Genomic DNA, 26,910 nt, shown 5'->3' with positions numbered 1-26,910 from the left:
GAGTTCTGTCAGGACTGGCTCTCCCAAGGCTGTCAGTAATTCTAATGGAATGTTGTCTACTCCCAGGGCCTTGTTTCGACTTAGGTATTTCAGTGCTCTGTCAAACTCTTCATGCAGTATCATATCTCCCATTTCATCTTCATCTACATCCTCTTCCATTTCCATAATATGGTCCTCCAGTACATCGCCCTTGTATAGACCCTCTATATACTCCTTCCACCTTTCTGCTTTCACTTCTTTGCTTAGAACTGGGTTTCCATCTGAGTTCTTGATATTCATACAAGTGTTTCTCTTTTCTCCAAAGGTCTCTTTAATTTTTCTGTAGGCAGTATCTATCTTACCCCTAGCGAGATAAGCCTCTTCACCTTTACATTTCTCCTCTAGCCATCCCTGCTTAGCCATTTTGCACTTCCTGTCGATCTCATTTTTGAGACGTTTGTATTCCTTTTTGCCTGCTTCATTTACTGTATTTTTATATTTTCTCCTTTCATCAATTAAATTCAATATTTCTTCTGTTACCCAAGGATTTCTACTATCCCTCGTCTTTTTACCTACTTGATCCTCTGCTGCCTTCACTACTTCATCCCTCAAAGCTACCCATTCTTATTCTACTGTATTTCATTCCCCCATTCCTGTCAATTGTTCCCTTATGCTCTCCCTGAAACTCAGTACAACCTCTGGTTTAGTCAGTTTATCCAGGTCCCATCTCCTTAAATTCCCACCTTTTTCCAGTTTCTTCAGTTTATGTCTTACAATTTAAAACCTGGTTCCTAAATCTCTGTCTTACCATTATATAATCTATCTGATACCTTCTAGTATATCCAGGCTTCTTCCATGTATACAACCTTCTTTCATGATTCTTGGTTGGTTGGTTGGTTGGTTTGGGGAAGGAGACCAGACAGCGTGGTCATCGGTCTCATCGGATTAGGGAAGGATGGGGAAGGAAGTCGGCCGTGCCCTTTCAGGGGAACCATCCCGGCATTTACCTGGAGTGATTTAGGGAAATCACGGAAAACCTAAATCTGGATGGCCGGACGCGGGATTGAACCGTCGTCCTCCCGAATGCGAGTCCAGTGTCTAACCACTGCACCACCTCGCTCGGTCATGATTCTTGAACCAAGTGTTAGCTATGATTAAGTTATACCCTGTGCAAAATTCTACCAGGCGGCTTCCTCTTACATTTCTTAACCCCAATCCATATTCACCTACATTTCCTTCTCTCCCTTTTCGTACTATCGAATTGCAGTCACCCATGACTAATAATTTTTTGTCTCCCTTCACTATCTGAATAATTTCTTTTATCTCATCATACATTTCATCAGTTTCTTCAGCATCTGCAGAACTAGTTGGCACATAAACTTGTACTACTGTTGTAGGTGTGGGCTTCCTGTCTATCTTGGCCACAATAATGCTTTCACTATGCTGTTTGTAGTAGCTTACCCTCACTTCTATTTTTTTATTCATTATTAAACCTGCTCCTGCATTCGATTTTGTATTTATAACCCTGTATTCACCTAACCAAAAGTCTTGTTCCTCCTGCCACTGAACTTCCCTAATTCCCACTACATCTAAGTTTAATCTATCCATTTCCCTTTTTAAATTTTATAACCTACCAGCCTGATTAAGGGATCTGACATTCCATGCTGTTTTCTTTCTCCTGATAACGACGTCCTCTTGAGTAGTCCCTGCCCGGAGATCCGAATGGCAGATTATTTTACCTCCGGAATATTTTACCCAAGTGGATGCCATCATCATTTAACCATACAGTAAAGCTGCATGCCCTCGGGAACAATTACAGCTGTAGTTTCCCCTTGCTTTCAGCCATTCGCAGTACCAGCACAGCAAGGCCATTTTGGTTAGTGTTACAAGGCCAGTTCAATCATCCAGACTGTTTCCCCTGCAATTACTGAAAAGGCTGCTGCCCCTCTTCAGGAACCACGCGTTTGTCTGGCCTCTCAACAAACACCCCTCTGCTGTGGTTGCACCTATGGTATGGCTATCTGTATCGCTAAGGCACACAAGTCTCCCCACCAATGGCAAGGTCCCTGGTTCATGGGGTGGAGGGAGGGGGGTGGGGGTGGGGGGGTGGGGGGACTACAAAGGTAATAAATAAAAAATGAATTGAGGTAATAAATGAAAAATGAATTGAGAAATTAAAGCAGTATCAACAGTATACAGTTCGAACGATTTACACATTTGGTATTAATGAAAGAACAATCTATATCTACAGCTTCTGTATTGGCTCTAATTTCTTGAATTTTCTCTTCATGTGCGATGTAAGAGTGAGGAAGTAATATATTGTCTGGCTCATCCTGGAAAGTGCTCACTTGAAATTTCAATAGTAAACCTCTCTGTGATGCACAACGCCTCTCTTGTAACAATGGAATTTGTTGAGCATCTCGGTAATGCTCTTGTCCCAACTAAATGATCACAAGATGAAATGCAATGCTCTTTGTTGGATTTTCTCCAGCTCTTCTATCAGTCCAACCTGATAGTTCAAACTCATTCCACTTAAGGTCACTATGGATAATTACTGTTAGATACTATTTCCAGCATTTTCTCATCAACTGCAGTTGTACAGTAGTGCATTTCTTTTCCTGTGTATGCACAATATGTTACATTTATTTATGTTCAGGATCAACTGCCAAAGCCTGCACCATTCATCAGTCCTCTACAGATCATTCTACACATCAATACTGTCTTCTGGCACTGCTAATTTGCTGTAGACAATAGCATCATCTATGAACAGTCTAAAAAAGCATCCAACAGTTTCTACTAGATCAATTATATACTTTGCAAACAAATATGGTCCTATCACACTTCCTTGGTGTACTTCAGAAGTTACCTTTACATCTGTCAATTTTCTTCTGTTAAGAGGGACATATGAGTTCTGTCTGCAAGAAAATGTTGAATACAGTTACAAATCTGGTCTGATACTTGATAACCTTGTATTTTTCTCACTATACAGCAGTGGAGGATGGTGTCAAATGCCTTCCTGAAGTCAAAGAACATGGCATCACACTGAGTGCCATTTTCTACAGCACTACGGATCTTATGGAAGAACAGAGTGAGCTGAGTTCTGTGGGATCTCTATTTGCAGGATCCACATTGATTTTTATAGAGGAGATTTTCATTCTCCAAAAATATCAGAATTCTTGAACATAAAACATGTTACATAATTCTACAGCACACTGACCTCAGTAATATAAGTCTGTAATTGTGTGCCTCTGTCCTGAGGCACTTCTTGAAAATGGGAATGACACACATTTTTCCCTTCGCTAGGTACACGTCATTGCTCTAGTGATCTATGATAAATTGATGCTAGAAGGGGCACAAGTTATTTCTCATAATATTTGTAGACTCTTACAGGTATCTCACCTAGTCCTGATGTCTCTCCACTGCTAAGTGATTCTAGTGGCTTTTCTATCCCATGATCAGTTATTTCAGTTTGTTCAGTTTTGACTTAAGTACGATGATTGAAAAAAGGGACTGTGTTATGATTCTCTGTGACGAAACAATTTTGGAAGACCAAATTCAGTATTTTGTCCTTCGCTGTGTTATCTTCCATTTCAGTGCCAGTAAGGTCTTTGAGTGAATGAATAGATTATTTCAAACTACTTACTGACTGTCCATAAGACTAAAACCTGTCAGGGTTTTTACTTACATCGATTGACAAAATTTTTCTTTCAAAGTCACTGACTGCTTCACTCATTGCACTCATTAAGCTCATTTTCCCTTTGTTCAGCTTTAGTTTGTCAACTAAGTTTTGGTTTCTCTTCAATATGAGATGACGTTCTGTTTGTTTAAAGAGAAATTTTTTAACATGGCTATTAAACCAGGGTGAATCTTTCTCATCCCTTAAGATCTTGCTCAGAACATGCTTGTCCAAGACATACTGAATGATGCTTTTGATTTTTTTTCCATTTGTGCTCCAAATCTTCAGTGTCATCACTGAATATTTGATGCTGACTTCTAAGATACCCTGCAATTTGTATTCTGTCACTTTTGCTAAGCAAAAATATCTTCCTACATTTCTTAATATTCCTTGTAAAACCTGTATTCACAGTTACCATCACAGTCTTATGATCACTGATACCTTCCTTTAGATTAACTGATTCAATAAGCCAAAATTTTTTGGTTGCTGTGGGGGCTAAGATGTTACCTTCACTAGTTGGCTCTCTAACTATCTGTTCCAAGTAAGTTTCAGATGAGACATTCAGAATAATACCACATGAATCCTTGTCTCTGAATCAGAGTTGATAGCATCACTCTCTCAATCTATACCTCCACCCATTACAACAGCATGATCAGGAAAATTATTAATGATATTCTGTACGTTCTCTCTGAGGAGCTCTACCACTATGGATCCAGATCCAGGCAATGTATAAAAGCATCTGATTAACATTATTGACTAACCTTTGATACTGAACTTCACCTACATTAATTCACATTTGAGATCTGTGATAACTTTGCTAAATATTATCAAATTCTTCACTGCAATAAAAATACCGCCACCAATGGCAACTAACCTCTCCTTACAATAAATATGCCAATCTGAACTTAGGTTCTCATTGCTATTCACTTCCAGTCTCAAACAGCTTTCTGTTCCTATTACTGTCAGGGCATTATACCCTTCAATAAGTGATACTAATTCTGGGACCTTTCATTGGATGCTCTGCAATTTACTAAAATCATATTAACCTTTTCTGTATCTGATCTGTGATGATGAGCATTCTCTGAGAGCCTTGTAGCTGATGTAACTTCGATTTTGGCAGGCAGTCATTCCAAGAGAGGCTCCTCTAATCTAAAAAAAAAAACCTTGCCTGCACCACACAAACTCTGCTACCCTAGGAGTCACTTCTTGTGTATAGTGCACGCCTGACCTATTATGGGGAACCCTACAATTCTTCAATAAACAGTGGAGTTTCAGAAATTCACATCTGATAACTATCACAGAGACATCTGAGCCACTAGTATAGACCTTGTACTCTGCTCCAAATCAGAGAACCATATGATGCTACAAAATGACTGCTTACTTGCACCCTACATGCATGCTAGTTGCCTTCACCAAATAAGCCATCTGCCAAAAGGAATTGAAGAGGGCCTCAGCACCCAAGCACAGCATTACTTGTGCCAACATGTGCCAAAGTTGCAGCTGGTTACACCCAGTGCACTCAATAGCCACTAACAGGGTCTCCTCCACGTCACAGGTGAGACCCCCTGGCAAACATAATGATAACTCACTGGCACCATTTCCTGCCCTGCACGCTATCCCACCACCTGCCTAACATTCAATCTCCAAATGATTAGCATACCCAACCTCTGCTCTTATTCAGACTGGCAGGAGAATCAGTTGCTGGCCCTACAGGAGAGGCATCCGATGGTGGCTCAGAGGTGTTATCATCACTGATTAGCATCCCGTACCTGTTGCTGAGGTCTAAGGAGCCAGCCATCAGTTCGTTCCTTCTTTCATCTTCCACCCAGCAACACATGAACCCACCACTGTGCCACTCACTCTTGAGTGTATGTATTCAGTAATATAGACATAAGAAACCTGCTCATATAGCTTAATGTACAGTGCAGTACCTTGTGAGACAAGGAAGTCAGCGAGACTTGGATCAAATATGTGCTGTGCACTGTCCAGCCTAAGTGTGATTTTTAGATGGTTTCCATGATTGTGAAGGCAAACAGTGGACTTGCCCCAATGTTCACCTCAGGAGAGTGATACACAAACAGTTAAAGCATAATAACACATACTACGAAGTAAAACACAATGCACTGACAGATGGTGCCCAGATCTCTTCTCCCTTAAGTTTCTTGACAAGAGCGTTCAGTCACAAATTTAGATAAAATAAATTTGCCAAATCATGAAACAAACAGACCCTGCAGGTTGGGATAAACATTATGAAGATGGTGTGTGTGTGTGTGTGTGTGTGTGTGTGTGTGTGTGTGTGTGAGAGAGAGAGAGAGAGAGAGAGAGAGAGAGAGAGGGAGGGAGGGAGAGGGAGGGAGAGAGCGCAGTGTAGTATAAGAGTTCTATGTGAATTGAGCTAAGAGTCCAAGCCCTTTTGTTAAAATTTGTACAGACTGTATGTAATGAAACTGCATAGACATCTATCAAGTTTCAGCTGCTTCTGTAACTTAGTGTAGCTATTAGAGACATTTTCACAAGGACTACTTTCTTCAGAACACAAAACACACAAAAAAGTCTTCAAGTTTGGCAAGCCATTGTTCCTGACTTAACAGAACTAGGATCCCGCAGTTTCCCATCTTCCAAGACGGTCAATCAAGAAGACTATGGAAGAATTTTATGTTAAAGAAAAAATGGCAAAAGCAGCAAGGAGCCTGATGATGAAAAAGAGAAATATTGGGCCACACAAGAACCAAGTATGTAAATAAACTTCCAGCCAACATAATTCAAAAGGTTATGGAATTTTTTGAACATCAAGAACTTAGTAAAATTTGTCCAGTAAAAAAGATTGTTTCCTTTTGGGTAAGAAAGAAAAAGTTCTTGTAAGTAAGAGAGAAAAAGTTCAGAAACTTGCTACTGAGCAATTTGAAAGAAATATAGGTTGCTCACCAGAAATGGATCAAAAGATGGATTTCCAAAATTTTGTGAATCATGTTCAAAGTGCTACACACCAGTATCCAGAGCAGGTTAACATTCAGTTTGTGTGTGCACAGTGTATCAGGATTTAAAATTAATGTCAATACATGGCGCAGAAAAGGAAGTTTATAATGTGTTGCTTAGTAAAATCATGTAGTTTGGAATCGAAGGACCGTATTCTTCACTGCTGTGTAATATCCAAGATCAGAGGCCCTGAAAAAATTTCTGGAAGATGTTTCTGAATTTGAAAATATTGATCTCAAAGATTAAGTCAATGTAAACAGAGGATTTACACAGAAACAATGCAGCTGAAAGTAGAAAAAAGAAAAGCAAAGATTTTGGTTCTTCTTAATTAACACTACACTGCTAAACACCAGAGGAAGCAATTTAAAGTGACCATAGAAGATATCACAAACTGAACTGATTATGTCAACAGACTTTTTTGAAAACTTCTCCTTCATTACCGAAGATGCAGTACAAAGATCGCATTGGGAAAGAAGCTAAGCGATATTGCAACTATTCATCCTTTTGATATTTTGCATCATTCTGGGTTAGTTATCACTGAAATTAGTCAATCAGGCCATTGAACATGCAAATTCAAGCACCCCACCACAGACTATGTCACCAAACATGTTCTTTGTTTGGTTTGCTAAAGCTGAACAGTTACAGCATAATAATACATACAATGAAGTAAACACAAATCACTGACAAATTGGTCATAGGACAGCGGTAAGGATTGAACCCGAGTCAAAGGCTGTGCATCCTCATGTGTTATCATCTACACTATGAAAACAACTGAAAAAAATTGTATCTGGTGGACCACTTGAATCTTCATGTGCAATGGCCTGACTGGCTAACTTCAGCGGTAATTAATTTAGAAACAGCGCACTATATAGAATTTTTTTCTTAACAATTACTTCTCAGCACAACATACACTGCAACACCCTTACAAGCTTTTCAAACTGTTGCTGACAACCCTGTATAATGATGTATCAAAAAGTGTTGGCTACAATACTGCTTTATCAGCGATTGGGTGTTACATTATCAGCACACATCTATCTGGATGAATTAAACAAGTTACTCAAATTACCAACCACAGAAATGAAACATAGTCAATATTTTAATATGGGTCTGCTATCTGATACAGAATTTTAATAAATTTCACAATATCTGCTATAGTTTAAGGAATTTTAACATCAGTGTGGAACAGAATTTCTTTAGAACAAGCCACAGCAGTTCACCATGTGGTAGTAATGTAAGTGCAGTGAAACATTTAATGGCAATTCAACCCATCCAGTATCTTGCTTCTGTATATGATGTAAATTGGTGGAATGGACATATTTCACGCATATTCATTTGCTTAAAATCTCTGGAAGTTTCGACGTGATGGAAAATTTACAGGAAAAAAACAATATTTGTGCAGATAGCAGACCCACTCTTATCTGGAACAGATGACAGTACTCTTTGAGGCTAATAAAATGCCAAGCAGTTTACAAAATTAAATATATTCTAGAGTTGAAATACTTTCAGCCTGCACTTGGAAATATGCAACAAAAATGATATGTTCAAATGTACTTCCGTCTGTTCACTATCACAGATTTATATGGTGATAATTCATAATGTTTGTTGCTGGCTTTTGCATCTCACTCTTCATTTGACTGTCGTATGAACATGAGCTTGCATAGTAAGTGCAATATGCCTGACACTAATGTAAACTTTGTTTTATACTTGACATGACAAAAACAGAAAAAGAGAGATAAGTGTGACATGTGGTAATCAACCAATAGTAAGAATGGAAACAACAAAATTTCTTGGAGTGCACACTGACAAGAAAATGAACTGGTCTTCACATATTATTGATCTCTGTAAGAGGCTTAGCTCTGCTACCTATGCTTTATGCGTTGTCACTACATGTGTTGAACCTAACACTGCAAAAGTGGCATACTATGGCTATTTTCATTCTCTCATTGAGTATGAAATTATTTTTTGGGGCAACCAGCCATTAGCAAGGAAAGAATAGAAATCCTAGGGTAACAGAAGAGATATTGAATGTAATTGATGAAAGGAGAAAATACAAAAATGAGACAGGCAAAAAGGAATACAAACATCTCAAAAATGAGATCAACAGGAAGTGCAAAATGGCTAAGCAGGCATGGCTAGAGGACAAATGTAAGGATGTAGAGTGTATATCACTAGGGGTAAGTTAGATACTGCCTACAGGAAAGTTAAAGAGACCTCTGGAGAAAAGAGAACCACTTGCATGAATATCAAGAGCTCAGACGGAAACCCAGTTCTAAGCAAAGAAGGGAAAGCATAAAGGTGGAAGGAGTATACAGAGGGTCTATACATGGGCAATGCTCTTGAGGACAATATTATGGAAATGGAAGAGGATGTAGATGAAGATGAAATGGGAGATATAATACTGCGTGAAGAGTTTGACAGAGCACTGAAAGACCTTAGTCGAAACAAGGCCCCGGGAGTAGACAACATTTCATTAGAACTACTGACAGCCTTGGGAGAGCCTGCCCTGACAAAACTCTACCATCTGGTGAGCAAGATGTATGAGAAAATTACCAAACTATCAGTTTAATAAGCCATAGCGTACTGATCTCCGTGCCGGCACGTTCACAGGAGCTCAGTCCGTCAGTTCACCTGATGATGGCGACATGTATGATCGCCGAAATATTGTGCCCGTTGGACACTATAGACTGGCAGCACACCCGTGGATATTTTGATTATCAAATACACTGGGAGAAACTCAAGAATCACATATTTCTAGCTATTGACAAGCAAATGAAGAAACGCATGGAGTTTTCCTGAAAATGTATGCCTGTCATGATTTGTGAAATCTCTTATACATGCAGTGTGGTAATGTATGTGGAACTACTTTGCACCTCGATGCTTCGAGCAGGCGGCCACATTTGGCAGTTAACCTGTGGTAAGATGTCCAAAACATTGTCTCATACACGTTTGTCTTATGATGCTTGAATGCTAACTACTTGACCACCATGAATTTAAATATCCAGCACCTACGCACAGATACATCAGTTGTGTGACAGAAGTATAAGACTTCTCTTGTGATTTTTTTCAGAATTGTCAGACTAGTGCATCTTACTACTCGCACATTATGTTGCTATAACGGCCCACTAAAAGTTTGAAGTAAATCCGTGATCCCAACATCATGGCCTCCTTTTGTAAGAACTAAATATTTATGTGATGAGGGGCAGCATTTAAGAATATTAAAGAAGCACTAATGAAAGTGAAGTGAAGTGTGTAACATGAGGCATATAAGTTAGGAACAGGTGCATCAGAATATGGTGTCATGGCAGAATTATTTCAAGGAGAATAGACTTCGGAAATTGGTGAAAATAAGACTATCACTTTGATAAGCAGCAGCTTCAACAAGCATGAATTAAATTACACATCAACAGAGAAGGAGTAATAAGCTGTTGTTGTTGTGGTCTTCAGTCCTGAGACTGGTTTGATGCAGCTCTCCATGCTACTCTATCCTGTGCAAGCTTCTTCATCTCCCAGTACCTACTGCAACCTACATCCTTCTGAATCTGCTTGATGTATTCATCTCTTGGTCTCCCTCTACGATTTTTACCCTCCACACCGCCCTCCAATGCTAAATTGGTGATCCCCTGATGCCTCAGAACATGTCCTACCAACCGATCCCTTCTTCTAGTCAAGTTGTGCCACAAACTTCTCTTCTCCCCAATCCTATTCAATATCTCCTCATTAGTTATGTGATCTACCCATCTAATCTTCAGCATTCTTCTGTAGCACCACATTTCAAAAGTTTCTATTATCTTCTTATCCAAAATATTTATCGTCCATGTTTCACTTCCATACATCACAACACTCCATATAAATACTTTCAGAAATGACTTCCTGACACTTAAATCTATACTCGATGTTAACAAATTTCTCTTCTTCAGAAACGCTTTCCTTGCCATTGCCAGTCTACATTTTATATCCTCTCTACTTTGACATCATCAGTTATTTTGCTCCCCAAATAGCAAAACTCCTTTACTACTTTAAGTGTCTCATTTCCTAATCTAATACCCTCAGCATCTCCCGACTTAATTCGACTACATTCCATTATCCTGGTTTTGCTTTTGTTGATGTTCATCTTATATCCTCCTTTCAAGACAGTGTCCATTCCGTTCAACTGCTCTATCAAGTCCTTTGCTGTCTCTGACAGAATTACAATGTCATCGGCGAACCTCAAGGTTTTTATTTCTTCTCCATGGATTATAATTCCTACTCCGAATTTTTCTTTTGTTTCCTTCACTGATTGCTCAATATAGAGATTGAATAACATCGGGGACAGGCTACAACCCTGTCCCACTCCCTTCCCAACCAATGCTTCCCTTTCATGCCCCTCGACTCTTATAACTGCCATCTGGTTTCTGTACAAATTGTAAATAGCCTATCGTTCCCTGTATTTTGCCCCTGCCGCGTTTAGAATTTGAAAGAGAGTATTCCAGTTAACATTGTCAAAAGCTTTCTCTAAGTCCACAAATGCTAGAAATGTAGGTTTGCCTTTCCTTAATCTAGCTTCCAAGATAGGTCATTGGGTCAGTATTGCCTCACGTGTTCCAATATTTCCTTGGAAACCAAACTGATCTTCCCCAAGGTCGGCTTCTACTAGTTTTTCAATTCATCTGTAAAGAATTCGCGTTAGTATTTTGCAGCCGTGACTTATTAAACTGATAGTTTGGTAATTTTCACATCTGTCAACCCCTGCTTTCTTTGGGATTGGAATTATTATATTCTTCTTGAAGTCTGAGGGTATTTCGCCTGTCTCATACATCTTGCTCACCAGATGGTAGAGTTTTGTCAGGACTGGCTCTCCCAAGGCAGTCAGTAGTTCTAATCGAATGTTATCTACTCCCGGGGCCTTGTTTCGACTCAGGTCTTTCAGTGCTCTGTCAAACTCTTCACTCAGTATCATATCTCCCATTACATCTTCATTTAAATCCTCTTCCATTTCCATAACATTGTCCTCCAGTACATCACCCTTGTATAGACCCTCTATATACTCCTTCCACATTTCTGCTTTCCCTTCTTTGCTTAGAATTGGGTTTCCATCTGAGCTCTTGATATTCATACAAGTGGTTCTCTTTTCTCCAAAGGTCTCTTTAATTTTCCTGTAGGCAGTATCTATCTTACATCTAGTGAGATAAGCCTCTACATCCTTACATTTGTCCTCTAGCCATCCCTGCTTAGCCATTTTGCACTTCCTGTCGATCTCATTTTTGGGACGTTTGTATTCCTTTTTGCCTGCTTCATTTACTGTATTTTTATATTTTCTCCTTTCATCAATTAAGTTCAATATTTCTTCTGTTACCCAAGGATTTCTACTAGACCTCGTCTTTTTACCTACTTGATCCTCTGCTGCCTTCACTACTTCATCCCTCAAAGTTACCCATTCTTCTTCTACTGTATTTCTTTCCCCCATTCCTGTCAATTGTTCCCTTATGCTCTCCCTGAAACTCTGTACAACCCCTTGTTCTTTCAGTTTATCCAGGTCCCACCTCCTTAAATTCGCTCCTTTTTGCAGTTTCTTCAGTTTTAATCTACAGTTCATAACCAACAGATTGTGGTCAGAGTCCACATCTGCCCCTGGAAATTTCTTACAATTTAAAACCTGGTTCCTAAATATCTGTCTTACCATTATATAATCTATCTGAAACCTGTCAATATCTCCAGGCTTCTGCCATGTATACAACCTTCTTTTATGATTCTTGAACCAAGTGTTAGCTATGATTAAGTTGTGCTCCGTGCAAAATTCTACCAGGCGGCTTCCTCTTTCATTTCTTACCCTCAATCCATATTCACCTACTACGTTTCCTTCTCTCCCTTTTCCTACACTCGAATTCCAGTCACCCATGACTATTAAATTTTCGTCTCCCTTCACTATCTGAATAATTTCTTTTATTTCATCATACATTTCTTCAATTTCTTCGTCACCTGCAGAGCTAGTTGGCATATAAACTTGTACTACTGTAGTAGGTGTGGGCTTCGTGTCTATCTTGGCCACAATAATGCGTTCACTATGCTGTTTGTAGTAGCTTACCCGCATTCCTATTTTTTTATTCATTATTAAACCTACTTCTGCATTACCCCTATTTGACTTTGTATTTATAACCCTGTATTTGTCTGACCAAAAGTCTTGTTTCTCCTGCCACCAAACTTCACTAATTCCCACTATATCTAACTTTAACCTATCCATTTCCCTTTTTAAATTTTGTAACCTACCTGCCCGATTAAGGGATCTGACATTCCACGCTCCGATCCGTAGAACGCCAGTTTTCTTTCTCCTGATAACAACGTCCTCTTGAGTAGTCCCTGTCCGGAGATCTGAATGGGGGACTATTTTACCTCCGGAATATTTTACCCAAGAGGACGCCATCATCATTAACCATACAGTAGAGCTGCATGCCCTCGGGAAAAATTACGGCTGTAGTTTCCCTTTGCTTTCAACCGTTCGCAGTAATAAGCTATTGTTTACAATATATAAATATTCCAGATGTCAATTTGGGGATCAAAGATAGTTCCTGGTGGATAGTAGACTACCACATAACCATATAATGAAGTGGGCATTGTCTTTACAAGAATTCCAAATAGAAATACATAAAGGTTTCTGTGAACCAAGTTCCTGATATACTATCAAAATTACCTTTAGGTACAAATGACATGAAACGTACTGAGAGACCTGGTGTCATTTTTGTGATTAATTTTTTTAATTTCAATTATCACCAATAACGAGGTAAGGAACCTTGATTCAAGGATAAAGCAAGGATGGATGCATATTTCAGCATGAAATTTCAGCAATGCACACATGCAAGAATGTTACCAGACGAGGTAGGAATTATGGCCAGCTATTGATGGTATTTTATTCTGGAGATTAAACAATGCCATATTTAGTTGGAAATTATGCATACCTCAGAGTGTGGAAGAAGATCTAATATGGTTTTCCCATTGCATTAAGCACACGAATAAATTTTATTACTTTAAGAACTTAAGCAGGATAGAAGTAAACTTACTGTTCTCCTGTGAGGTATGTCATTGGTTAAAGATGATAACAGCTATCTAATATGTAAGTTATATCCAATAACACCAAAAGGATTACTTGATTTGTTGCTGTTGGTTTTTTTGGATAGTTATCTTCAGATCAAGGAGGAGCAACTTATACTTTGGTACTTCTACAGTGTTGGTCTAAGTGCAGTAAACTTTACTACATTAAACAATCCAATGCATATATAGAAATAAAATGTTTAGGAGGCTATTTTAGAGATGTAGGCAAGCCTTGTATTCTTCTTACTGATAACGCATCACTATTTACAAGTAATAACTTCTAGGAATTTTTGCCATGGAAAGGTGTAAAACATATAGTCATCTCAAAATATCATCTGCTATCAAATTCTTGTGAACACATAATGAAGGAAATTGAATGTCTATATAGAACTTACTGTTCCAACAAACATACTAATTAAAAACTAAACTAAACTAAACTCTGGACAGGCCTCAGAAGGCCCAACGATACCAACCAACCACCTTGTCATCCTCAGTCAATAGGCGTCACTAGATGTGGATATGGAGGGGCATGTGGTCAGCACACTGTTCTCCTGGCCATACCAGTTTTCATGATCAGAGCCGCTACTTCTCAGTCAAGTAGCTCCTCAATTGGCCTCAAAAGGTCTGAGTGCACCTCATTTGCCAACAACACTCAGCAGACTGGATGGTCACCCGTCCAAGTACTAACCAAGCCTGACAGCGCTTAACTTCCGTGATCTGATGGGAACCAGTGTTCCCACTGTGGCAAGGTAACAAACATACTACAGTGGCTAAATTCATTCCTGAGTACCAGACTATATTGAATGAATTGCCCCATACGTCTACAGGTCTATCAGCAATAGAAATTATGAATAGGACTTGTACTGGTGAGTGACCACTGATTTAAAGACTGATGATGACAAGACTAATTACTACTGACAACTGGTGTGTTGTTACCAGTCTCTATTAGCTACTCATAGGAGTGTAGTTAGGTCCCTGTACAGGAGAAACCAAGACATGTCCATGCTGTAGGGCATGCCGACCACACTTCATCCTTCAGCATCTCAGTGAAGAACCCATCAAGCAGAGTACCTTGGTGTGTGGAGTGGGATCTGTATTCTTTATTTCTTCAGTCCTAACACACTTATTCTTATATTTCCTTCCATCTGTCCAGATTCATATATTTCTACTGCTAAAACCCATCTTTGATCCCCACCACATTGTGGTGATTACATCTTGTTTTCGTAGATAAAGTCAAAAGACAATTCAAGTAACCCAGGTTAATAAATATATGACATACTGACGTAGACAATTGTGTTTCAGACGCATGATAAACTAATGAATCTTTGCTGTTGTGGTCTGTAGTATATGTTAGCAATGTCAGATAAATGGAGGGGGGGGGGGGGGGGGGAGGCAGTGCAAAGGAAGGAAGCTAATACTCATCCTTAAAAGAGATTGTAACATGCTAACATATCAGTGAAAAGGAAATAGTGGAACATGCAAGTCTATGGAAATGCAAATGTATGTTGTCACTTTTAACAGATGAGGAGGGAAATTAATCTCAAAAACTCATGTTATCTCTGAGAAGAGTGTGTGAATATAATAAAAATGCAATAATTATGGATATATTATGCCTTTTAACTTAAGAATGAAGAATTAAAGAGCTATTAAAAAAGATTTTGTATTTTACAATTATTAAGAGAGATGGAATAGAGATTAACAGCAAATGTAGAAGTATTTTTAGCAGAAAGTGAGAAGCTACCTTATCATATACATAGAGGGTATTGATGTAAAGAAGTGAAAAAGAGATTATATTCCAAAGCCACTTCTTCTTGTAGCTATTTTGTGACCACCTAGGCTCCATTAGAACATAATGTGACCAGTCTGATGATCCAAAAATATAAAAATAATTATCTAATAACAAAAATAAACCAGGAGTGAATATCCTTTGACATCATGTGTAAGAATATCAGGAAGGAGTCAAGATCCATCAATCTGAAATAGCCAGGTAAAGTCATTTGGACATGGAGAGATTTCATCATTGAAAGTTAAAAAGCTAAGGGTCTTAAGCTGCCCATACAATCTCAGATTTTTGATATAAACATCAAAAAAATTTTGCATCACCTCCATTTCGAGAGTTCCGGAACCTCTAATACACAGTAGCACGTCCTCTTGCATTGATGCATGCCTGTATTCATTGTGGCATACTATCCACAAGTTCATCAAAGCACTGTTGGTCCAGATTGGCCCCATACCTCAACAGCGAATCAGCATAGATCCCTCAGAGTGGTTGGTGGGTCATGTTGTCCATAAACAGGCCTTTTCAATCTATCCCAGGCATGTTTGATAGGGTTCATGTCTGGAGAACATGCTGGCCACTCTCGTCGAGCGATGTCATTATCCTGAAGGAAGTCATTCACAAGACGTGCACGATGGGGGTGCAAATTGCAGTCCATGAAGATGAATGCCTCAATGCTGCCGATATGGTTGCACTATCAGTCAGAGGATGGCATTCATGTATCGTACAGCCATTATGGTGTCTTCCATGACCACCAGCAGTGTATGTCAGTCTCACTTAATGCCACCCCAAAACAGCAGGGAAACTCCACCTTGCTGCACTCACTGGACAGGGTGTCTAAGGCGTTCAGCCTGACCAGGTTGCCTTTCAAACATGTCTCCCCCAATTGTCTGGTTGAAGGCCTCTCCAACACTCATCAGTAAAGAGAACATGATGGCAATCCTGAGCGGTCCATTCGGCATGTTGTTGGGCCCATTTGTACCATGGTGTTGTGGTTGCAAAGATGGACCTTGCCATGGATGTCGGGAGTGAAGTTGTGCATCATGCAGCCTACTGCACACAGTTTGAGTCATAGCATGACATCCTGAGGCTGCACGAAAAGCATTACTCAACATGGTGGCGTTGCTGTCAGGGTTCCTCTGAACCATAATCCATAGGTAGCGGTCATCCACTGCAGTGGTAGCCCTTGGGTGGCCTGAGCGAGGCCTGTCATCAACAGTGCCTGTCTCTCTGTATCTCCTCCGTGTCTGAACAACAATGCTTTGGTTCACTCCGAGACACCTGGCCGCTTCCCTTGGAGAGCCATACCTGGCACAAAGTAACAATATGGACATGATCAAACTATGGTATTGACCATCTAGGCATAGACAACACGAGTTGTGTACCTCTTTCCTGCTGGAATGACTGGAACTGATCGGCTGTCAGACTCCCTCCATTTAATAGGTGTTGCTCATGCAAGGGCGGATTTAGTGACATCTCTGAACAGTCAAAGGGACTATGTCTGTGATACAATATCCACAGTCAACTTCTATCTTCAGGAATTCTTGGAACTAGGGTGATGCAAAACTCTTTTTGATGTGTGTATGTGGCGGACCCAATTTTATGAAGATATGTGAGAGAGGAAGGATAGATGAATTCAGAGAAGGAATGGTCTAATCCTTGGTCATGTGAATCTAGGAAAGGAATGACCTGTACCATTCCTTTTCTGTAGAGGGGTAAGGAGAGGGAGACCAGCATCACAAACAGTATCAGGTTTAAACATAGTTCTTACTAAGGTAGTGAACTTTAATGTGACTGCTAATCATGCTAATGAAGTATTCTACAAAATAGTCAAAAACAATTAGACCAACCTGGGTGATGATTGGTTCTATGAAAATTCATTTTCCATAAATGTTCAGTTGTCACAAATCTGGGGTTTGAGACAGTGGAAAGTTGTGTAGATTAAAATGTCAGTACATTACACCTTATAATAATTAAAGATATAAACCTTTTCTGTCTCAAAAAAATTGAGAATCTTGCACTGTTATAGATGATGATTTACAAACTATCAGATGCAAATAAACTTTGAGTCAAAGTAATGAAATAATGATCAATCCTTGTCAAATAAGATAAACCTTTATGAGTTCTCTTCATCTATGAAAATCTAGCAATTAATTATGAATAATTGAATGGCAACAGTAATATAAGAAAAGGAGGAAGGATAAAGAAATGAAGCAACAAAAGGACACTTTTTTTAGATAAGTAAGCACTGATATGTGACAAAGACATAATCAAAAGGGAAAGGCAATCATTGTAGAACCTAGCAATCACACATTGAAAAGACTGAAGTAAGAAAGACAAATGCACAAGTTTTGTATTGTGAAGGGATAAAACTGAATTCCATCTTAAGAGACCTAAACTGTGATCATCTTAATGGTGTGACATGTTGTCCCACCTCTTCCTTGCACTCAGATGAAAGAAGTCTATGTACAAACAATGTTTATGTAGCTAGCCTGTAGACAACCTTCCACTGTGTGTGCCCTGGTTTGATCAATGTACAGAGTCGGAGTGGTATGTGGGAGCTAATAACAACACAAAGGTATAATGGTGACTAGGCATCTCCATCTACTACGGAGGGGTCACTTAGGCTTTGGCATTGCAGCTCAGCACTGTTTCGGAAGGCAGAAAGCAAGAGGTATCCCTACCATGATAACGCACAGAAACAGTTGCGAGTAGCTTAAGAGGAAGGTCATTCTCTTCTGCTCTGCTCTGTGATTCATATTGGAGATGATGTTCTGATTAATAAGAGATCTGTTCACCAGATTTTATAGCTGTTTTATGAGAGCAAGAAAATACGGAAGAGTTCTTTAAAAAGCAGTTATTTCATTTTGTAGTGAGTTGACATAGATGTGAGCTTTCTTACAGCCCTTGGTAAAAGTTATCACAAATGACATCGGAGTGACAGATCACTAGTGAAGTAGTTGTCTCAGTTACAGCACATAATTTTGAGTCATAACACTTTTGTGTGTGTGTGTGTGTGTGTGTGTGTGTGTGTGTGTGTGTGTGTGTGTGTGTGTGTAGAGCATCCATTTTCACAATCTTAAATAAATAAAGAAATAAAATAAAATAAAATAAAAAATAAAAAACACACAAGAATTACCAGGAGTACCTTAGAAATTCAACAGAAGGCTCTTTTTATGTTTAAGTATTCTTGTTAGGTGTTTTACTTGTTTAATTACTAGCTAGTGAAATGAATACGAGAATTGAGGGTATATGACGTCACAGTAATTTGCCATCAGTACTTTTTGTTTGTCACGAGAATAATGAAATTAATATCTAAAAACAAAGATGATGTGACTTACCAAACGAAAGCGCTGGCACGTCGATAGACACACAAACAAACACAAATGTTTGTGTTTGTTTGTGTGTCTATCGACGTGCCAGCGCTTTAGTTTGGTAAGTCACATCATCTTTGTTTTTAGATATTTTTTTCCCACGTGGAATGTTTCCCTCTATTATACTGATATGAATAATGAAATTATATATAGATAATACCTTGTATAAATTATCTATGTGTTGTCCTTAATTCACATACTCTCTTATGTTACTCCTTATAACTTTTATTTACCTTTGACTTTTTTTAATAGTATCAATTTTATAGGGTTTATGCCCAATTGAGAATAGGCTTCACATTATTTTGTTGATTATTTTGCTTTCTTCCTGTACCAAAATGCCTTTAATCTTCTTTTCTGAAAGTCCTCTTCCACTCTTGTGTCCAGGTTCTGTGGTTTCCAGTCCTCAGTTTATGTGTAAATTGATGATTCATGACAAGTGTTCTGAACGCAAATCTATCACATATAATGTCACCAATGCTGTTAATTACCTAAGAATCTCTTTGAGTTTCAAGCAGCAAATTGTTCTCAACTTCTATTGCGATTTGAGATGACAGGAAAGAATTATTGTGGTCAGATTTTCGTAGATAATTCTGAACTTTCTTCCTTCCTATCTAATACCTTTTATCCAGAAAATACTGGGTCAGGCCCAGCACAGTACTGCTCCTATTTCTTAAGGAACCTGGCATATCAATATACAGGCTGTTATTACAATGAGGACATCAGTCCTAAGTGGTTTAAAGCTACTGCCAGCAAGTACATGTGCTAACAAAGCAGCACTGGTAGGTAACAACAAAGTCCAAATCACAGTCCAGGAGAGAATCACACAGTACAGAGTCCTCATTAACTGACCGTGCAAGAGAGAGAGTGCTATAACCATTGGTCAGTTGCAACAAGTCTCATGGTATTACAAGAGTTTGTTGTTACAATTGGCTTTCCTTCTCTGAACCTGCCAGATACCATAATGGGTGTAGTATTGGAGACAGATATACTATGTGTTTTTTGATTGAATGACCTTAAGTTTTTGCCACATTTCCATGATTTACGTGTCCTCCTTCCAATAAAGAAGGCTTTTTTTTGTCTTTGATGAGTTTCTTGTCCTCTTGCATTCTTGTTTTGTAAATGAAGAATTTATTTATTTGGCCTCATTTCCTTCTTTCTATTTTCCACTGTAAAGATGGACAGGGATTATATTCCCTGTTGTCCACATTTTTTGTTATTTTGTCTATCTTCATGTTTAGTGTACAGAAAAATCAGTACTATAACAACAATAATTACAATAAGATATATTACAAAACTGTCCACACTTCATATTTTTGTAACAAATTTATGTGTCCACTAGCAGAAGAATAATTTCTTTTTATATTACAATAAAGTAATGATCTCTTGTAACATACCTGACAAACACAACAGTAATTATTCCCTCTTGGTCTTTTGCGGTAAGTGCTCCAATCCTGATGAGGCAGCACAGAAACAATCCAAATGACATTTCATGGCGAGGGCCATAATTAAAATGAACTGAACTTCCAAATGATTCCATGAAGTACACCACAATTTCCATTACACTATTGTAAAATTCTTCAGGTAAAGCCTCAGTAAGAAGTCTATTTGCTTCCTGAAAATAAACTGCCAGTGAACATGAGCTCGTTAAAACACAACTTAGTGCCAACATCATTGAAATTCTATATATTTCAAGTTGAAAGCATTTTTTCATAATTAAGGGTCTCATAAATTGTTTGCACAAATGTAAAAGAGATGAATGTTCTAAGTACTATTTTTCTATCACAGAAATGAAATGAATGTGGTCAAAATATTATGACTTTTCAAATGTATTACACTTAAATAATATATTGCAAAGCTACACAAAGATATATTTAATTTCCCAATTGTCATCATCATATTAAGAATCAAGTGTTAAAATTGTCATATTATATGCCAAGAGGCATATATTCATAATATACATTGTTTAAACTATTTAAGCCAATGAATAGAAAAGATGAGTTCTATGTGGCATTTAAAACCTTCTTACCCTTAGTTTTTGAGAGTTAAGAAGCAAGCTGCTGTATACATTGAAACATTATTCAGCTTTCTCAACTACAATTTGCAAATGCACTCACATGGTGTGAGGATTGCACAACAAACTCCTTATCTGCAAGAAGTGCTAAATGGTTTGTAGAATCTTTCAATTAGTAAAGACATGGCGCTGGTTAGAACATTTTCATTGAACATATGGCATAAATACAAAAGTACATCACACTGCTTGGCAGCCATAGAGCAAAATGAGTCCACCTTACAAGGACATACTAGCAGGTGAGGACAGAGTTGATCGTCAAAAAGTTCCTCTTTTGTGGCATCCCCACAGAGCTCCCCGCCTCCCCTCTCCATCCCCCACTAATAGTAATTAATAGTAATGCAGGTACCCATGATCCACCATTGCAAGGATAGCTCCCCCAAGTCATGGCACAAGGATACATCCCCCAAGTCATGGCAGACATATGGTTTTCTGGAGGTGCAGTGATGGTGATGGGGATGACTGTAATAGGGGTGATTATAAGCATCTGGGTCAACTGAAGTAGAAGTGATCTGGCATGGTGTCCATTAATGTGAGGAAACCATCTGATGATAGGAGTGATGTGATGGCAGCTGCATCCCCATCGTTAGGTAGGTTGTAACTATGTGAGAATTGACAGGCAATGAATCCATTCTTGATTTGTCATTCAGCTTGCCACCCTTCAACCACCAGCAAATTGTCAACAAGTTTGATGTGTAGATCATCTGGCAGAAAGCATTGGACATTGAGGGGCCCTTCGAAGACATTGGATGTGGAGGGGTTGGCAGTCATGGCATACAGTTGTGCAGCCACAGGTGAGGCTGAATGGTTTGAAGTAGGCAGTGCATCATTAATTGGAGTGTTGTCATGTTAAGTTCCAAGCTGGCTTCAGCTGACTGATCGTGACCATCGTAGGACTGCAATGAAGCAAAATGTAAAATGTGTGGAAACCACATTTAAGAACTGTATGGTGGCTGGAGTGCTGACCAAAGGGTATCATTGTGAAGCATGACAAAATCTCAGTTGGTTAGTGCCTTGTGGATGAAGGTTCTCGGAAGACTGTGCAGCTGTGCCCTGTTTGACATGTCGGTGAAGATGGGCAGATCTGTAGATGATGTCAGCAGTGCATGGAGTATGTAGTCTGCCAGTAGAGCAAGTGCTTCCGCCAACCTGGATTGGTGGTTAGAGAAGCCAGACAACCGAAATGGGAGATACAAGTATCAACGAGAGCCCTGATTATTGATTCTGCAGTGATGTTTCCAAGTCAGGTATGGGCAAATAGCAGCCAAAAACAACTTGCGGCCTGCTATTGGCTTTTGTGTGGCCCACCAAAACAGACAGAATTTTTATATAACAATTTATGTCTTTTCTGAAATGCAAAGTTAACAATGCATGCAACCATTTTAAAAAGTGTGGCCTTCCACTAACCCTTGCTTGCACAAAGTGGCCCTGAGCCAAAATTAATGCTCACCCCTGCTCTAAGGGTAGACAGTCAATGACCAAGAGAATGTATTGGTAGCACTCAGAGTTAGGCAGTGGCCCTAGCAGGTCGAAGAGTACATTTTGAAATAATGCTTTTGGTATCTTGACCTGACCAAGTGGCCACTGTGCATGACATCCCACTTCACTCCATTTACAGGCTATGCACACATGGGTCTACTCTCTCCAATGCTTTTTTACATTGGGCCACACAGAGCATTCTGTGACATGTCATGTTATCAAGCGTATGCCAGGATGTGAGGAGTTGTGAAGCTGTTTGAAGATGAACTTCCACAGCAGCTTGATTACAAGTGGCCAAGCACAATTTTGCAAAACATCACACAAGAGTTGTTTAGCTGTGCCCAGAATTGAGCATCATTCCAGCCATAAGTTGGTTATGGTATTGTGAAATTAATTCATGCAGCTGTTTCTCTGTAGTTTTTCCAGAGTCAACATGCACAGAGAGGATGTTGATGAACAACAGGCAATCCATGGCAATGTTTTCTGCACCGTGCAGATGTCTAAAATCGTTCATGAACTGTGCTATATAACTGAGGAATCAGAATTGTCGAAGGCACGTATCCTTAAAAAGACTATGGATTGATTTCACCCAAGGTTGTTGATTGGAGTAGATGATGAGTGATCTGCTTTCCACATTTCCTTTCAACTGATGAACCACTTTGTACACTGCCAACAGTTCACAGTCATATACCAACCACTTGAACTATAAAGTGATCACTTACATAAAAAAAAACTAGAGTGACTCTTGTATGCCTGCTATTTCTTGTAGCAGAACTGCTCCAGTAGTGAAGTCACTAACATCACTATTAATCATGAATTGATCATGTGGAGGTGGGTGTCCCAACATTGGCTTGCACAAGACAGTTTTTTATTTACTTAAATGTGTACTGTATGTGAGGGTCCACTCTAGCTTAGGTTGGCCAGCACTATTCTTGCCCATGAGAACTTCTGTAAGTGGTGCCTCAAAGGTGGCATTAAGATGGAGATGGTGATAGTGATGATAGAAATTAATCTTCCCAAGGAAATGGTATAGCTTGTGGAAATCCTGAGGTGGGGGTAGTTGGCAGATGAGGTCAGTTCAGTGTGGTGTAGAATGAATATCTGCTGCAGTGACAATGTATCTGAGAGAGACAACTTGAGGCTGCTAAAGTTGGCATTTGTCATCGTTAATTACTACACTGTTGGCACGAATCACAATGAAAACTTATTTAAGATGCACTTCCCACAATTCCTGGGTAGGAGAGAAGACGAGAATGTCATCCAGGTAGGTGTATCAAAAAGGGTGTTTGAACATAACACTGTCAATAAATCACTGCTGGGTCTGAGCCACAGTCCTGAGGCCATGTGGCAGATATAAATATTTTTGTAAACTAAAAGATGTGATACTCACAGTTTTGTGAATGTCTTCCACACTTACCGGTATCTACAGGAGTGCCTCCTTACAGTCCAATATAGTGCAAACTAAAGTGCCAGCAAGGTTGTTGATGAAGTCATGTATGTTTGATATTGCCTGACAATGATTGACAGGCGATAAGAGCTCTACAGTATTCGCATATTCTCACTCTCCTGTCTTCTTGGGGCACCATCTTAATGGGAGAAGCTCCAAATCAACAGAAGGTCTCACAATCCCAGACAACAAAAGACTGTCAACTTCCACTTTGGCAGTGTGCAGCTAGTTCAGTAGTGATTTTGTGGAACATTCCACTGCAGGTAGTACCCTGCATAAATAACACCCGCAGTTGCAGGAGGACGTACAAAGACTCACAGTTTCAGAGGGGTACACAAGAGTAGGAAGCACATTGTTGAATTTGATTGTGTGTGGAGGCTGTGTAGACTCAGGTGCTACTGGGAAGGATGCCATTATCATGCTGAGATCGAGGGGAGATGTTATGGTGGAATTGTCTTGAATGGGCACGAGTGAATGACGCATCTCACAACCATCTAGGTAGCATTGTGTGGCACTAAGTTCCTCCAACACCTCTTGGATTGTGCAACATATAGCATCATGTACATCCTGTAAAGCCATTTCACTTGTTGCAGTTTGATGGGGTATGTGATGCATTCTTGTATATATTATTGGCATTTGACAGTCGAGCTGCAACACTGAGTGTTGTCCAATAAAGATGTGACCGAGGTGCGCCATAGTACTGGAGAGTCATAAACAAAGACATCAGTAATAAAGTGGCCACTGTCCTGATGGATCAGAGTACTGCGGACCAAGTCTGGTAACTGTTGAAAATGACGAAGGAAGTCTATGCCAAGCACTGGATCTCTCACCCCTGTGTTAACGAAGCTCCATGTAAACAGTTCACCAACACTGAGATCCAGGGTGTGAGACTCAGCCCTGTGGATGGTGGTGGAAAAAGTAATTCACCGCACAAATCTGTATGGCAGGAATGGCACTCAATGCTGAGGGTAGACCAGGAGGTGAGGTACTCATGTCAGATCCCGTGTCAATGAGGAAATAGTGTTGATTGATGTGACTAAAGGTGTAGTGTCTGCTACCATGTGGTGATGGTGGAGTGGAAGACTTTTCATTGACATAACATAAAGTAAAGCAACTTTAATGGTCTTCGTGATCCTATGCAACTCTTGCAGACTGTGCACCAGTTTCGGGCAGTCACACAGTGGGCAGCAATTCCTCACAATGATGCCAAACTGCATGTGTTGTCAGCAACACTGTCCCCATACCAGTGCACAGAGCATTGTTTTCAGTTGTGGGGATGCCTGTTGAGGTCAAATGAAGATCACTGTCCTCTGTGGAGGGACTGATGTCACATTCAGCAGTGGTCAGGTGCGCTCGATCCAGCTCAGTTATAGCGAGGCAGTGGGTGCAGTGAGGCTGCTGTGAACTACGTTCAGAGGCATTGTTGTCTGCAGTATTTATATATTGTCAGTGTTACACATTGATAAAGATTCTGTCCACCAATTTTAACTTGCAATACAATGATTCATTTTCATGTGACATCATCGCAAGTTGAACTTAGGAGGGAGTTGGACACAGCATGCGGTCTGACAGCAGTTTGAAATCCACTAGTATGCATAACTGGTGCTGTAGCTGTGAAGGCCTCCTGTCCTCTGTCATTTGTCATACATATCTTGCTGTAACTGTTGCTCTGGTGTCTGGGATAAGCATTGAAAAAGGGGAAATTTCATGGTGAGGTATTTATTATTGGCTGGGGACAAATTAATAATGTCACTGGCCCTGTGGTGCAGCCTGAACAGGGTGAATGAATTTAGATGCAGCATGGCAGTCACATCAATAGCAGTGAAGACTCGTGAATATGGCTGTTGCAGGAACTGATGCATAGTATTTGCCTGACCTACCGTATTTACTCGAATCTAAGCCGCACTCGAATCTAAGCTGCACCTGAAAAATTAGACTCGAAATCAAGGAAAAAAATTTTTCCCAAATCTAAGCCGCACCTGAAATTTGAGACTCGAAATTCAAGGGGAGAGAAAAGTTTTAGGCCGCACCTCCAAATCGAAACAAAGTTAGTCTATTGTGATATGAGACACAATTTAGGTCGAATGAATGACGATACAGATACAGTAGTTTGGTTCAAGTCGTAAGCTTAGCAGTTAAGCTTTGCCAAGTAGCCATTGCTATGCGTCAGGCGCTCCGTCCGTTTTTATATGGGTACCCTTCATTTTTCACGTCGTCTGGTTTGAATTGATTGCTTATTTTTCTTTGATTTAATAAGTGCCATTCTCTTTGTTATAGGTGTTTATGTCACTCTAAGCTGAAAATGTATTACTGTACAATTTAAAAAAAAAAGAGAGGAATCGTCTCATTAGCGAAACAATGGCAAGAGACTGCTATTTGTTGTTATTTACACTGCTGATTTCTTTGATAATGATCAACAAGAACCAAATAATAAACTGCGTATGATAGAAGATGTTTTGAACGAGAATTTAGCGAAAATTTTTCTCTGTTGAAAATCTTTGCAGACACCTCTTTAGTACATTACTTTCTGCACAGAAATTAGAGTCATCTTAGATTTAAAAATCTACTCAATTGCCATGCTTCATTTCTGACTGTATCACTATTAGGCATAAGAATAATACGAATATAAACATGACATGATATGTGTATTCTTCCGCGTTTGCTGTTGTCTCACTCTAGTTTCATAGTTTATTAGGCAGACAGGATTTAAATGAGATAGCAGCAAACATGAAAGAATACATGGCAAAATGTTTATATTGGTATTATTCTTATGGTGAAGAGAATACTGCATGTGATTCACAATTCATAAAAGTTCCCATTAGCAACCATCTCTTCTCACAGGTAGGAAAAAATTCAGAACGTATATTGACAAACATTGCAAACAGTCTTGCCAGTCGGATTTTCATAGTACATTGAAAAGCTGCTACATTCTAAGATGAACAATACGGAATTTGTATTTACTTCATTGGATAATGTATGAAAATGCAGTGGTCGAAATTCGGGGCGGAGGAAAAAGCTCGTCTTCCACCTTTTTTTAAATTTATTTACTGACGCAGAGAATTTGGCTCCAGC

At 39.4% G+C, this 26,910-nt stretch overlaps 1 protein-coding gene across 1 annotated transcript in view; it reads right to left on the bottom strand.

Annotated features, from left to right (window-relative positions):
- LOC126262617 (serine/threonine-protein phosphatase 2A activator-like) overlaps positions 1-26,910 on the bottom strand; it is a 215,460-nt gene that overhangs the window by 138,015 nt on the left and 50,535 nt on the right. The window contains exon 4 of the mRNA XM_049959373.1: positions 20,239-20,456. Coding sequence (XP_049815330.1) covers positions 20,239-20,456 — 218 coding nt within the window. The remainder of the gene's footprint in view (positions 1-20,238; positions 20,457-26,910) is intronic.

Source organism: Schistocerca nitens, chromosome 6, assembly GCF_023898315.1.
Source record: "Schistocerca nitens isolate TAMUIC-IGC-003100 chromosome 6, iqSchNite1.1, whole genome shotgun sequence".
Lineage (NCBI taxonomy): Eukaryota > Metazoa > Arthropoda > Insecta > Orthoptera > Acrididae > Schistocerca > Schistocerca nitens.
The sequence above is the reverse complement of the archived record's forward strand: the minus strand, read 5'-3'. Positions and strand labels throughout refer to the sequence as shown.